Source organism: Equus caballus, chromosome 25 (genome assembly GCF_041296265.1).
Source record: "Equus caballus isolate H_3958 breed thoroughbred chromosome 25, TB-T2T, whole genome shotgun sequence".
Classification (NCBI taxonomy): Eukaryota; Metazoa; Chordata; class Mammalia; order Perissodactyla; family Equidae; genus Equus; species Equus caballus.
In genome coordinates, this window is record NC_091708.1 from 33,702,601 (window position 1) to 33,716,514 (window position 13,914).

A 13,914-nucleotide genomic window follows, 5' to 3' on the forward strand; every position below is an offset into this window, starting at 1 on the left:
CTTGAGGTGAGTGACCTGGGGTGGAATCTCAACTGAATGGACGGCAGACCCACCCACGGCATTGCTCAGTGCTGTGATGGGGAGGAGGCTGGGCCATGGAGCAGGGCCTGGAGCGCTCATCGAGGGAAGAAACCTGTTAGCACCTAGTGTTTGTGAGATGCTGCTGCCCAGAGAGAGGACAATAGGGGAGCAGAAGCATCACAGCTGTGCAGACCAGGGGGCTTAGCCTCCTTGAGAGGTTCCATGTGTGAGCCCCAGAAGGGTCAGGTTGGTTCTAACCTGACTTCAGCCTGTCTCACAGCTTCCCTTTGGTCTGTCCATTCCCCTCCAGCTTTCAGAAGTCCTGCCTGAGGCCATCCATTCAGCTTAAGTGATCTGAGCCCTACTGTGTGCCAGCTTTGTGCTGGGCATAGGGGAGCCGTTGGGGGCAGACTGACTGGGTCTCTTGGGTTGGGCTTTGGGGTCCCCAAGGGCTGGGGTCGCAGTTCCAGCTCTGGCTCCCATGCAGTGCCTGCACCGACTCCATGTCAGGGAGGGCTGTTGCCATGGACAGCGGGTTGGGGAGTGGCCTCTGTCAGCCTGTGAGGCCCTCTGGGCAGGGCCCCTGTGGCTCATCTCTGGATTCCTGAGCCCACACATAGTGGGCCTCAGCCCTCCTTACTCTAGGTGGTCATGGAAGTGGGTTACAGGGTGCGTGCCCTTCAGGGGGAAGTGGCGACCTTGCCAGGCCTCACTTACCTGAGGAGGGGTCTTTGGCAAGGCAAGGAGACAATGATAGACTGAGCCCTGGGTCACTGGAGGCCAGGAGCTGAGAGGCAGAGTGGCTGGGGGAAGGAGTTCTGGGTGGGCTTTGCCCAGGGCAGGGTCTGTGTCAGCTCTATGGTTTTGGGCTGTGGACATGAGTAGGGGCAAGGCCTGCCCAGCGTCGGTGCCGGGGGAGGTCTTAGCAGACCTGGCTGGTCCTCAGACTTTTCCTCTGCCCCAGCTATAGAGGGGCTCCAGTGGGGCACTGCTGTGTGCTCTGGAAAGGGACATTGACCTCTCTGAGGTGGACTCTACCAAGCACTGGTGCAGTGCTGTCTGAGATGCTTTCCATGTGATATGCTGAGGAATCCAGGGCTTCACAGCAGGTGAGCAGTGGGCCCAGGTGCAAGGTCAGGTCTGTCAGAGACAGTCCAGGTCCGGGTTCCATTTGGGCACCAGGTGACATCAGCTACCTCTGCTACCTTGTGCCTGTATTGGGCCTACTGACCCTGGCCTGGGCCCCTGAACCTCAGCAGGTGGACCCTATCTGAGTCTCAGCATCTCGGGTACTGTGCAGAGGCTGCTGCATTCACTCCATGTTGAGCCTCACAGTCCTCATCTGTAAGATGGGAGCAGCAGATGTCCTGTGGCTCCCCTGCCTCGAGTGGGGCTGGTGGGTAAAGTGGGATGGTGTATGAGAAAGGACTCTTCGGCAATGACATTTTGGACAAATGGGTGACTGCTTCGGTCTTGGATGGGGACCAGGGCGGAGGGGAGGTGGGGAAGGGTCAGCTCTTTGCTGTGTGTCTCTGAGGCCGCTTAGGAGCCAGGCTGGACCCTACCCAACACTCAGTGCTGACTTTCCACTCCTGAGTGGTGGCCTAATCCTCAGCCACTTGCTTCATTAGAGGCTGGGCGACCTACCCAGAGTCCCACAGTGGGGGCGGGTCTCTGTGCCTCTAGCGCTGCAATGCCCCCTCCTCCCAAGTCTCCTTAAGACAGAAAGGACAGTGGGAGTTGAGAGGAGGATTGGTTGCCTCCAGCTGGGGGCTCTGCGCAGGCTTCCTGGAGGAGAGGGGAGGGGAGGGGACAGGGCAGGGAGAAGGAGAGAGGAGAGTGGCAGGCCCAGCCCGACACACCTACTGCCTACCCCCCAGGTCCCATCTGATGCCGAGGCTGAAGGAGTCTCGCTCCCACGAGTCCCTGCTCAGCCCCAGCAGCGCGGTGGAGGCGCTGGACCTCAGCATGGAGGAGGAGGTTGTCATCAAGCCCGTGCACAGCAGCATCCTAGGCCAGGACTACTGCTTCGAGGTGGGTCCCTCTGCAGGGTGTGGTCGGGTGCTGGTATCCTCGTCTCGCGAGGCCAGGTCTCTTCCAGACACCCTCCTGGAGTGCTCTGTGGCCTCAGTGGGGGCCAGGCTTTTTGGGACAGCAGCAGAACCTGCTCAGAGCTTTTGCGTCCCAGGAGACCAGGTGGAGCTGGGAGATGGGGGACTTCGTTCCTGCTCTGTGCGCTCCTTGGAAATGGGCCAGCGTTGTCCTCGTGCTGGCCAGGGCAGGAGGCCCCGGTGGGAGTAAGGGAGTAAAAGCCTGTATAGACCTGCTTAAGCCCAGGGCCCATGTCTTAAGCCTGCCCACCCTTCCTTAGAAACCCCTCAGATGCAGGGTGGGCTAATGGAGAGTGCTCCCTCTTCTGGGCCTGTTTCCCTCTCTGATAATGAGCTAGAACGTTTGCTGCCCAGCATTCTGTGACCCAAGGTTTGAGAGTAGAGGGCCAGCCACCCAACCTGGCAGGGCTGTACCTGGGGATCACTTGTCCAGTCCCTCACTATGGACAAGGAATCTGAGGCCTAGCCAGGGCAAGAAGATGTCAGAGGCCACACAATGAGGCTGAGGCCAAGCCAGGACTAGGGCAACTAATGTTGTAGGTGTTCCTGGGAGTTCCCAGTTGCTTCTGTAATTATTCATATTGTCCTCCCACCTCTCTTTCTGGGAAGCTTCCTACCCTCTGCCCCCACCCCCAACAATGTTGCATAATTAGGGGAGCTCTCTAATAGAAGAATGAGCCTGGTAATGAAAATCAGCCACCTGGGGACCAGTGTGGCAACCTCCTGGCACCCCCAGGCCAGGGAAAGAATAGAGTGGTGCCTGGCATCTGCCCTACACCCTTTGCCCACTGGGTGCTGTTTCTGGTTCGAGACTCCTGCTCCAGCCAGGCTTCGTCTGGGCTCTGACTTCTTTGCCTAGGACTGGCAGAAGATGCTTCCTGGCTACTTGTCCACAGCTGGGGGTGCTGTGGCTTGTGCAAGCCCTTGAAAGGCTGGATAAGGAGTCTGGTTTCCCCCCATAGAGCCCTGGGCTTGCTGCCAGGGACAGGGGGCAGGTGCAGCTCGGGCTGGACTCCCTTGCCTGGAGGAAACCAGAGGCTGAGCAAGAGTCAGACAGCGAGGGGAAGGTGAGAGTTCCAGGCAGGAGGAGCCCAGGGCCCAGCACACCCAGACAGCCCACTTCTCCTTTCTCTAGGCTGACCCCCAAATGTTAAGTCTCTGTGGCCATCATTGTTTTCGCTGTCGCTTGGCAAAAGGGAACTGTCAAAAGGTGTCAGCTGAGGACTGAAGTGATCCTTGTGCCTACCTGAGGTTGTCTCGGTGCCTCCACCTGTAGAAGGAAGCTCTGTTGAAGCATTGCCCCCTGACCTGGGCAGGGGGCCCATACCTTCTCTCCCAGAGAGTGAGGCTGGAGTCAGAAAGATGCTTTCTATGGACAGAGGGTGCTGAAGCAGGGGTGAGGAGCCGGGACCAGGTGCCACACGGCGCTGGGCCACCCCCCTATTTCTGACTTGCCCTGGGATGGTGGGTCTCAGTGCACTACCTGCAAACAGGAGATGTAGGGGTCGTTGTGAGCCTTGTTCTGCCTCTTCCCTGAGGCCGTGGTGCAGACCTGGTGGCTGAAGCCCCCCAGACCCCAGACGTCTTCCATCGTGCCCAGCCTTGCTGCCTTCCCTCCCCTGTGACACTGTCCTGTCCATGCCCACAGGTGACAACATCATCAGGAAGCAAGTGCTTCTCCTGCCGGTCAGCAGCCGAGCGGGATAAGTGGATGGAGAACCTGCGGCGCGCGGTGCACCCCAACAAGGTAGACCTCGTGTCCTCTCTCCAAAGCATGGGGGATTGGGGTTAGACCCAGAGCAGAGCGCAGACTTGGACCTGAGGGAGCAGAGGGAGGGATCTCTGGTGTGGCTGGGATTGGGGAGTGGGGCCAGCCTGCACGGAGTGGGCAGTAGTGTTGGGCTCTGACAGAGGAGTTCGAGTTGGCCAGGCTGACTCAGGTTCTGTGAGCCTCTGTCCTCGAAGCTACACACAGGAGGCTGAGGAGTGCTGCTGTCCTTCTGCCTGGAACTCTTGTGCCCCTTCCCCCGTGGCCGATCCCTGCTCATCCATCTAATTCCAGCTTAGACACCCATCTCCTTCTGCAGATGAGAACTGCCAGCACAGGCTAGAGCCCTCTATGTTCCCACTGCCCCCAGGCTACCCCCATCATGTTCATGGGACCCTGACTAGAATCACCTGCTTCTGTGTCTGTCTCCCTGGCTGACTAGAGGGCCTAAACTGCGTCCTGGTCACCATGATATCGCTAAGGATGCCTTAGCAGTGATCACCTCTTAAGTGACTTTATAGACCAGCAAACTTCAGAAGAGCTAATAAATGGTACAGTAGCCTGTTTTGTAGCAAGCATTGTGTTAACCTCTTATTTGATCGCTAGTCTGTTTTATATAAAAGGGAACCGAGACTTAGATTAAGTCACTTGCCCAAGGTCAGTGAGCTGGTCTGAGGCTGAGCAGAAATCAGCCTCTCAGGGCCTGGGCCCTGCCCACCAGCTTCCAAGCCCCTCCCAGATCTGAGAGCCCTGCCCAGCTCTAGGCTGGGTGGTGGGTGGGTGGCCAGTCCCCCAATGACCGCAGCCCCCCTTGTGCATGTGCAGGACAACAGCCGGCGTGTGGAGCACATCCTGAAGCTGTGGGTGATTGAGGCCAAGGACTTGCCAGCCAAGAAGAAGTACCTGTGTGAGCTGTGCCTGGACGATGTGCTCTATGCCCGCACCACGGGCAAGCTCAAGACGGACAATGTCTTCTGGGGCGAGCACTTTGAGTTCCACAACCTGCCACCCCTGCGCACCGTCACCGTCCACCTGTACCGGGAGACTGACAAGAAGAAGAAGAAGGAACGCAACAGTTACCTGGGCCTGGTGAGCCTGCCTGCTGCCTCAGTGGCTGGGCGGCAGTTCGTGGAGAAGTGGTACCCAGTGGTGACGCCCAACCCCAAGGGCGGCAAGGGCCCCGGTCCCATGATCCGCATCAAGGCACGTTACCAGACCATCACCATCCTGCCCATGGAGATGTACAAGGAGTTTGCCGAGCACATCACCAACCACTACCTGGGGCTCTGTGCAGCCCTCGAGCCCATCCTCAGTGCCAAGACCAAGGAGGAGATGGCGTCGGCCCTGGTGCATATCCTGCAGAGCACAGGCAAGGTGAAGGTGCGTGTGCGGGCGACGGGCAGGGTCCCCCACATCACATGGCCCCGTGGAAAGGCCTGGTGATGTGCACTAGGTCAGCTGCCGTTCCCCATGTCCTCATCATGGATTTCAGTTCTTATGGAGCCACTGGTCACAGCTAGGTGGGCTCCCTAAACCCAAGAGTTGCATCATGGATTGGGGGCTTCATGCTCCTCCTCTGGTTGAAGCTGGTCGCTGAGGCAGGTTTGGAGTGGTGGACGGGACTGTGGCTTCTAGTGCGGAAGTGGGTTTTAGGGGCCTCCTCCACTGCCCCAGAGGGCTGGCCCCTGAGGCTCGAGGGAAGCAGGTCACGTGGCCAGCCTCTCCCAGCACATGGGTCATGACCCAGACACACATATCTTGTGAGGTATTGAGTTTGGTTGACATCCCCAAAAGGTGACCACCAGGGTACAGCCACTGTCACAACCCCCACCTCACCCCTCACTCTCACACCCAGACAGATTCACAGACACAGCACACGCTGGGCCACCCCCTCGCTGCGCAGTGCGCAGCCATCCGATGGTCTGCAGCCATGGCTACAGCTGTCTCCAGCCCCAGAGCCCACGGAGACAGGGATTGTCTACAGCCATTCAGGCAGTCCCTGCTTCAGGGCTGGAGCGGCCCAGCTCTCCCCTCCCCACCTTCTTCCCCTTCCACTCCCCGCCTGGCCAGACCACGCCTCAGCCCCCACCCACCTGGTTTTGGAGATAAGTGGGCTCCTTCAGGAAGGCTCTCCATCGCCTACCTCAGTGGAGTGTGGTTCTGTGGGCCTCAAAGGCAGACTTTCCCCTCTTCACCCTGCCCCTTCCTTGAGGGGAGCTGTCTGAAGGGTGTGCTGTGGAGAAGGAGGACTGGACGTGGGGTCCATCCATGTTGCAGGAGGCCTCAGGAGCTGGGCCTCTGCCGTCTGGACGTGGTGTGGTTTGAGAGTTGAGTGGCCTGTGATGGGCTGAGGGACTGCCCTATGTCAAGGTCCTGAACCTTCAGCCTGGGGCGGGGGAGGCACAGGTTGGGGGCCAGGCCTTGGGCACATGGCTCCAGTGGGGCCCTATCCTCTTACCCCTTCCCAGAAGGCCCTGGGCTCCCTCAGGCCCTCCAGAGCCCCACTGCCTGTTGGACTAGTGGTGTGCAGCAAATGCAGGATCCGGGAGATGACCTTTCTCAGCATGGGCTCCGTGGGGCAGGGGGAGCACTCGGTGTCCTCTATGCTGTTGGACCACCTCCTGCCCCCACCCCAGCCTTCACACCTGGCTGGGCGAGGCTGTGAGTTGGATGTGTGTCTGAACTGTCCTTGATTTCCTGGCCAACATTGGGAGGGGGTGCTGGGAAACAGTGAATCAAGGAAGCTCTGGCCCCAGAGAGGGAGCCAGGGAGGCAGCAGGGGCACCAGTGGTGTCCTTTTCTGTTGCCGTGTCTGTTCTTTCAATACCTGGCTCCCGAGGGCTGGGCTGACCAGGAAGCCAGCTCCCATCTGAAGGGACCTTTGCACTTGGGGCTCACAGCTAAGACAAGAGGCAAATTGAGGTGCTCATTGTGCATGAAGGTAGAAGCCAGGCTCCCCTAGTGGGCCCTGAGCAGCAGAAGAATAGGCAGTAACTCGTGTTGCTGGGGTGATGCGTCTGAGCTCCCGCTCTGTGAACACTTGGGAACTGATGGGCGTTCTTGGTGCGAGAGGCAGAGCAGCTGAGAGGTGAGGGCTGTGCGAGTGGGCGTTGCAGCACCTTGCTGCCCTCTCCTAGGCTCCTCTCTCCTGGGCTGTGGCTTTTCAGAGTTTCTGTCCTCGGCCCCCAAGGGACTTGTCCCTGCCATCCTCCTCTCCCCTCAGTGCAGCAGGTGCAACGGGGCATGGGGAGCAAGAGACTTGGGCCAGATCTGGCCCTGGTAGCTTTGTGGCCCTGCACAGGTCACTTCCCCATTCTGTGTCCTTTCCCCCTCCTTGGGTCCGAGTTCAAAGGAGAGTTCCTCCTCATCCCAGCCTGGGCCTGGCACCGACCTCAGGAGTACACGAGCCCAGTGGAGCTATGGGGTCCCATGCAGTATTTACCTCTGCTTCGTGTGTTCAGAGAAGGGGACCCTAGAGATCATCAGTAGGGATCCTCAGGCTGTGTGATCCCCAGAGAGGCCAACGGCAGCTTCCCCCAACCCCCTCCTGTCCCTCCATTGGCCAGGCCACGTCTCCTGGGCCTGGAGCTCAGTTCTGTATTTCAAGGGCCACTTGTGATTCCAGAGGGCCTCAAGGTTGTGCACATTGGAGTGAGAAGTTTCCAGAGCACCTGGTCCATGCTGGCCACCTGGCAGCCTCTGTGCTGCCTGGCCCCTGCCCTGTCACCCTCCCCTGGGTCCAGCTCTCTACTGTCCTGTTCCCCTCCTTCAAGTCACAGGTTGGCTGTGGGCGTGAGGAGCTGGGGGCTCCAGGAGGAGGGAGTTCCCCCTGGGTGGGTGCAGCAGGTTCATGGTGCAGCCTCCCTGCAGTCAGGAGGGAGGGCGTGGGCTCACACTCCCTCCCAGGGTCTTCCCATGACACTATATGTGAGACTGATAGGCTGCCTTCCGAGGAAGTCAGGGATCCACACAGTGAAACCCTGCCATCCTGGGTTTGCCAGGTGGGCAGTGGTGCCACCGCCTTCCGCCCAAGCCAAGGTCCATGCTCTCGCCGTCTAAGCATTGGCTCACTGCCTTCCGGGGCAGCTGGACAGCCTCGGCCTCTCTCTGCTCCTTCCCTGTGGGGCTGCACAGAGTGAGTCTGTGTCTGGCGTGGGAGACCCATCAGAGTAACGAGTGCACAGTGGCAGCTGCTTGTGCGATGGGGAGAGGGCGATGTGTCGATCCTCTTTGGCACTGATGGTGATGGGAGGGGGAATTCTTCTCTGGTCACCCAGCCAGACCTGGTCAGGCTTGAACCAGGGATTTGAGTCCAGCTGGTCTGGCCATGATGCCGGGGGCTTGTGGCTCCATGTGGCGTGCTCTTGCCCAGGCCTGCCTCCTGGATCCCTGGACCCAGCTCTGGTGTCACCAGTGCTAGGCATCTCCCTTCACCAGGCTGCCCTGCCCTCACTCCCATGCAGCCCCAAGGGTGGGCACCAGCAGCTTGGCGATGGAACAGCCTCATGAAGCAGGGCCTTCTGGCCTGGGAGTATGTCTGGAATCCTAGGGTCCTATCTGCCAAGCCTGCTCAGGTCCACTCTTGTCTCCTCCTGCCTCCCCAGGACTTCCTGACGGACCTGATGATGTCAGAGGTGGACCGTTGTGGGGACAATGAGCATCTCATCTTCCGGGAGAACACGCTGGCCACCAAGGCCATTGAGGAGTACCTTAAGCTGGTGGGCCAGAAGTACCTGCAGGACGCACTAGGTAGGGAGGATGTGGGCTGGCAGGTGGGCAGAAGGTGGGGCATGCCCACCAGGTCCTCACTTCCCCCTCGCTGCCCTCTCGGCCACAGGTGAGTTCATCAAAGCGCTGTATGAGTCAGATGAGAACTGTGAGGTGGACCCAAGCAAGTGCTCGGCCGCGGACCTCCCGGAGCACCAGGGCAACCTCAAGATGTGCTGCGAGCTGGCCTTCTGCAAGATCATCAACTCCTACTGGTCAGTGCTGCCCCACACTCCCTTCTTGGGCTCAGCTACCCAGGGCCTCCCCACCCTGGCATCTTACTCACCTTCTCTGTCAGGGTGCCCTCAGTGTGCCAGGCGTTAGGCTAGGCATGCGTGCGCTAATTCTCATTCAGACAGCTCCGTAAGGGGCTCTGTTCTGTTAAGCCTGACTTAATAAACCAGAGAGCTGAAGTCTAAGGAGATGGCAGTGACACACCTGCAGCCCCACACAGCTTCAGCATGGCAGCTTTTGCATTGGAAACCAACCCTCTGCCTGACCCCACTGAGTCTTGCTGGGCTGCCAGATCCCCGTCCTGGTCCCTTGGGGGCTCTAAAATATACGGGAGTGTTCCAGAATCTATGCAGGACACGATTTGGACCTGGCAGTCCACTGCACGTGTTCATCAGCGAGCACACTGTGTGTGCTGGACAGTATCTTAGGTTCAGTGGCTGCAGAGGGAGCCAGACTGATGAAGGCCTGCCTGGGGTGTGTGGATGGCTTAATCTGAGACTCCGTATGTGTACGTAGGAGCTTGGTGCTCACGTCACAGGCTGTGATCAGGCCCAGCAGGGGCTTGTGTGGGTGCCTAGACACCAGGCAGGCCTCTTGCTGGGACTGGAGAGAACAAAGAAGAAAGGACTGGCCTTTAAATAGAACAGAGGTCTACAGACTGCTGCCAGCCCCAGAAAGGAACAGGGATATGCAGAGCGGGCTACTCATACAGGACCGCAGTCAGGGCCAGAATGAGTCCCTGGGCCACTTCCCACAAGACCGACTTGCCAGGCACCTGCTTGCTCCTGAGTGAGGCATGTGTGTCTGGTGGCCAGCTGACCTGGTGCAGGGTACAGCCACGTTGTGTGGTGGCGTGCACGACTGTTTGGGGGGACCTTACCAGTCCTAAGCAGTGGGGTGATTTTCATACTGGAGGAGCTACCTGGATTTTCTCCTCCGTCTCTGCTCCAGCTCGAAACCTGCATCCCCTTTCCCTACCCAGGCCCCTCTCCTGACCCCCCAACCCCTCAGCCCTACCTTATTCCTTTCTTTGGTCACACTCCTTCCCTTCCTGCTTTAAGGCCTGTGCCTGGCTCCCCTCTTTGGCCTTCCTTCATGTCACCAGACACATGGTCAGCTCACCCCTCTTGGACATCCTCTGTCATGGCCCTGATCACATTGCGGTGGGATTGTACCTGTATCGCAATCCATTTTCTGCACGTGCTGGGAGCACCCCAGGGGCAGGTGGATCCCCCAGCTCAGGGCTGGGCACAGAGGGTGGCCTGGGAATGGTTTGCTGCTCCTAAAGGACAGGCAGAGAGAGGCTGGTGAGTGACAGCCTTGGGAGGGGGGCAGAGGGGATGGCCAGGGCCAGCGGGGGGGGTGTGCTCCATCTCAGGTCCCTCTGCCCCTGGGCTGCACAAGGTGTTCACTGGTGGCTAGCGTGGCCCCACAGGCTGGGCCAAGAAATGACCCCTGGCACCAGGGGTGGAGGGGCAACCAGAGGCCTTGAACTCTCTGGGAACATACTTCCCACCCTTGGGCTAGGCTGTTTTCACTGTGCCCCGCTGTTTGCAGGGCGGGCTGGGTGTGGGACACGAGAAGCATATCCGTGGACGGTGACTTTCCATTTCCTCTTCCTGGCATTCATCAGAGGCCCAGAGGTACCTCTCTGTTCTGGACAAGGCATCAATACATGTCATCACTCTTCACCTGCCCCCTGTCCAGTCCTGTGCCAGGCACTTCAAGGACACTTCAAGGACAGGGCTAAAGGCCACCCGCCCTCACTTCCTCTCCAGCCAGCCATGCCCTGCTTGGTTCAGCCACAGTCACTGCTGGAGAGCCTGCTGGGCGTGTTGGGCAGAACCCTTTCAAAGTGATCAGGGCCTTTATGGCCTTCAGATCGCTCTGTGAGCTCAGCAGGGCAGGCCTTGCTCCATGTAAGCGTGAGGAAACTGAAGCCTGGGGAGGGCCAGGCACTGGGTCAAGCACCCTGAGCTAGTGGCAGAGCCAGGCGCAGGCTTGGGTCAGGAAGTGCTGGGTCCTAGCCTGCCCCAGACCGGGAAGCACATCTCTTAGGGTGGAAAGAGGAACGCCACTTAAACATTGGCCTGGTGAAAGGCCTCGCTGTGGCAGGTTGGGGATGCTCAGTGTAGAGAGCCTCCCAGCCGGGTACCAGGAACTCTGCCACACTCACTGGGTCCCCATGGGGAAGTCACCACCTCCATTTCCCTCCCTGTCTAGAAAGCGGAGAGCTGTGTTCTCACCCCGTGGTTAGGCTATTCCCATTTTCTTGGTTATTCCAAGTTCTGCTGAAAACCTCTAATTCCTGTAACGTTATTGGAGTGAAGGGGGTAGGTCTCAAAGCCAGTGATGGGAGCCAAGGAGCAGTGGTTCCTTCCTCTTGTGTTCTCCTCACTCTCCCCTAGACCCGGATGCCTGCTGTTTGGGGAGGAGGATGAAGCAGTGGGGGAGGTGGGCAGGGCCTGGCCCTTGCCATTGGCTCTGGTTAGGACGGAGACCAGGCTCCTCTATGCTTGGGCCCTATCCTACTTGGCCCCTTCGTGGAGAGCCCGCCACCCTGACGGGAGCTTGGGTGTCCTTGCTCCTTCCGTGTGCTGAACTCTCACTCTGCCTTCACTACGCTGTGCCCTCCCTGCGGGGTCTCAGCTCCCCCAGCTGCCCTGCCCTAAGGATGGTAGATGGATGGTGGATGGTGGAGAAACAGGCTCAGAGAGCGCAGGCGGCAGGCAGAGCTCACACAGCTGTTGGGTGGAATGGGGCTGGAACTTAGGTCCTGTTGGACCCAGAACCAGGTCCCTGCTCTGCACCCTCTGGTCCTGGCCCCTGTCTGATGGCTGGTCCCACCACCACCATCTCTCTCTACACAGCGTCTTCCCTCGGGAGCTGAAAGAGGTGTTTGCCTCGTGGCGGCAGGAGTGCAGCAGCCGCGGCCGGCCCGACATCAGCGAGCGGCTCATCAGTGCCTCCCTGTTTCTGCGCTTCCTCTGCCCGGCCATCATGTCACCCTCACTCTTCAACCTGCTGCAGGAGTACCCCGATGACCGCACTGCCCGCACCCTCACCCTCATCGCCAAGGTGACCCAGAACCTGGCCAACTTCGCCAAGTGAGTGCCAGGTCTCTGGATGGGCAGAGTCAGGGCGGGCTGGAGCCCACCGGGAGCAGGCGTGCACAACAGGCCCTGCTTCTGTCCCTGTCATCCACAGTCCTTCCCCTCCTCCTTTTTTCAAAATAAAATCCCCTCCACACACCATTCTCCCCCTCCTAAGAGTACAAGCCATTTTGGTGTGTTTCCTTAATTTTCAAAGGTGAGAAGATGAGATATTTTTTCCTCTTGTTGTTTTGAATTAACATTTTATCGTAAGGATTCTCATCCTTAACATTCATAGGTCTGGTTTTGAAATGAATGGGGACTGGGTCTTCAAGGGAGAATGGTTCATATTTCCTAACTCGCCCCCCCTAGCTGAGCACTAGGGTTGTTTCAGACTGTCCTTGTTCGGTGCTGTCAAGGATGTCTGTGCTCATAAAGCACTTTCGTGTTTTCAGCTGTACCTTCAAGTGAGTAGGTGGAAACGGAAGAGCTGGTTTATGTTGTCACTCATTCACAAAGTGTAGATGGAGCCCTGATCTGGGGCCTTCTCTGTGCTGGGCTCAGCATCACACCTGGTCCCAGCCCTTCCCAGCTCAGCACTTGAGCAGGGGAGAGAGGTGTAGGATAAGCAACAGAGCGGTGATAGAGATGTGCGTGCTCCTAGGAGGGCCCTAAGCTTGTTGAGGGGGAAACAGGCTTCCTCGAAGGTGGGCTCCCCCAGCTGCATGTCTGGATGAGGCGTTCATCTGCTTGCAGAAGGAGGGCACGAGCAGAGGCAGGGCACGCTGTAGGGGGCCGCGTGCTGGACGCATGAAGCACTGTGACCTTCCTAAATCATCAAGTGCCAGGCCCAGAGAAGTAGGAGATGAGGCCCAGGAGTTCAGCAGGGACTTCAGGACCAGGCAGGGCAGTGAGAGCCACCACAGGGCTGTAGACAAGGGAGAGGATGGCCCTTATCTGTTCAGGGTTCTGAAAAGGTCAGCCTGACAGCAGTGGGGCAGGTGGGATGGAGGGAGCAGCGCTGGCAGCTGAGAGACCTGGAGGAGGGCCTGGTAGAAGCATTGTGGGAGGCGGCAGTGGCTGCAAGGTCAAGGGGTGATTAGGAGGTGAAGTCAGCAGGTCTTGCTGCTTGTGGGGAGGGGGAGGGAGGACTGGAGGATTTGACTGCGCCAGGCGTCTGGCTCAGCTCTGTCGTGGATGGTGGAGTCCACTGAGGGTAGGGAGTACAGGAAGAGGGCATGGGTTTGGGGTTATGGCATGACATGGTCAGGCTAAGTATGAGGGGAGGTGCTTGTGTATGTATGTGTCTGAAAGGTTAGCAGAGAGACCTGGCCGAGCATGGATCAAGAATCATCTGTGCTCCAGGCCATCGAAACTTGGGGGAATAGAGGAAGGAGATTGTGACGAGCAGTGAATGGGGAGTAAGGGCCGCAAAACATTCCAGATCCTGTGAGAAAGGTCCGGAAAAGGGTCTCTGGATTTGGCCATGACGGAAGTGGGTCCTGAGTCAGAGCACGTTGGTTGGCTGGGGGAGTGCGTGGCGTGGGAGCTGGCCACAGTAGGTGAGGAGGGATAGGAGCTGAGGAGGTGGGTGTGTCTCATTAGGGGGCTTCCAGGCAGGGCTGGTTATCTGCGGCCGGCCTTTGCCGGGCGCTCACCCCGTCTGCTGTCTCTCTAGGTTTGGCAGCAAGGAGGAGTACATGTCGTTCATGAACCAGTTCCTGGAGCATGAGTGGACCAACATGCAGCGCTTCCTGCTGGAGATCTCCAACCCCGAGACCATCTCCAACACGGCGGGCTTTGAGGGCTACATTGACCTGGGCCGTGAGCTCTCCAGCCTGCACTCGCTGCTCTGGGAGGCCGTCAGCCAGCTGGAGCAGGTACCTGTCCCCATGGGGCTCTGATGGGGCCAGGGGCACCA

At 58.8% G+C, this 13,914-nt stretch overlaps 1 protein-coding gene across 47 annotated transcripts in view; it reads left to right on the top strand.

Moving 5' to 3' along the window:
• DAB2IP (DAB2 interacting protein) overlaps positions 1 to 13,914 on the top strand; it is a 194,376-nt gene that overhangs the window by 163,074 nt on the left and 17,388 nt on the right. For all 47 annotated transcript variants that reach the window (XM_070251037.1, XM_070251043.1, XM_070251021.1 and 44 more), the window contains 7 exons: positions 1,902 to 2,055; positions 3,781 to 3,879; positions 4,726 to 5,280; positions 8,505 to 8,649; positions 8,738 to 8,882; positions 11,772 to 12,008; positions 13,672 to 13,873. In XM_070251037.1, coding sequence (XP_070107138.1) covers positions 1,902 to 2,055; positions 3,781 to 3,879; positions 4,726 to 5,280; positions 8,505 to 8,649; positions 8,738 to 8,882; positions 11,772 to 12,008; positions 13,672 to 13,873 — 1,537 coding nt within the window. The remainder of the gene's footprint in view (positions 1 to 1,901; positions 2,056 to 3,780; positions 3,880 to 4,725; positions 5,281 to 8,504; positions 8,650 to 8,737; positions 8,883 to 11,771; positions 12,009 to 13,671; positions 13,874 to 13,914) is intronic.